The sequence below is a fragment of the Gregarina niphandrodes genome (genome assembly GCF_000223845.1).
Source record: "Gregarina niphandrodes unplaced genomic scaffold scaffold00831, whole genome shotgun sequence".
NCBI classification, from domain to species: domain Eukaryota; phylum Apicomplexa; class Conoidasida; order Eugregarinorida; family Gregarinidae; genus Gregarina; species Gregarina niphandrodes.
Window position 1 is genome coordinate 1 of NW_011646103.1, and position 780 is coordinate 780.

The window sequence follows — 780 nt, forward strand, 5'->3', positions numbered from 1 at the left end:
CTTCAACTCGGTTAAGGCGTCATCACATTTAGTAGTCCAGTTGATTTTCACGGCGCGGGTCAGTAATGGGAGCAGTAACTTGGGAGTAGTTAGGGATAAAGGCTTGCAGGAACCCCAGTGACACCGAGTAAAGAACGAACTTCGTGGGACGTGGAGGGCGACTTGAGCAATTGGATGGCCTCGACCTTCTTGGGATTGGGTCGGATTATTCCGTCTTCAATAATGTGGCCAAGGTATAGTAGAGTTGGCGGAAGGAACTGACACTTCTGTAGGTTGATGGTGTAGCCGGCGTTGAGTAGGCGGTGGAACACTTTGTCCGTCAGTTTGAGTAAGGTCGGGATGTCCGGGGAGTGGATGAGTATGTCGTCTAGGTACACAAGAACACCGGAGTAGCGAAGGTCGTCGAGTAGGAAATTCATACTTCGTTGGAAAGTGGCTGGGGCGTTCTTAAGACCAAACGGCATTACCTTGAATTCGTACAGTCCAGTGGCGGTGCGAAATGCAGTATATTCAATGGAGGATTCGGACATTGGAATTTGCCAGTAACCGCTGCGTAAGTCGAGTGCAATGAAATATCTAGAATCTTTAATCGAGCGGATCATCTCGGATAGTTTGGGGAGAGGGTACTTATCGTCGATGGTAGCCCTATTCAGGGGACGGAAGTCGATACACATTCGCCAATCACCGGTCTTCTTCAACACCATAACAATTTCGGCCGGGCCACCTCCACGATCGGGGCCCCATGAGTGCCATAACGTACTCCCTCATTCTCGACGTCGC

At 50.4% G+C, this 780-nt stretch overlaps 1 protein-coding gene across 1 annotated transcript; it reads right to left on the minus strand.

The window, feature by feature from the left end:
- Positions 1 to 89: 89 nt before the first annotated feature.
- Positions 90 to 704, minus strand: GNI_241220 (putative reverse transcriptase; the record flags this gene model as incomplete). The annotated part of the gene is made up of 1 exon (XM_011136421.1): positions 90 to 704. One exon carries the CDS (start codon positions 702 to 704, stop codon positions 90 to 92), a length of 615 nt encoding a protein of 204 aa, XP_011134723.1.
- Between the last annotated feature and the right edge of the window lie 76 nt (positions 705 to 780).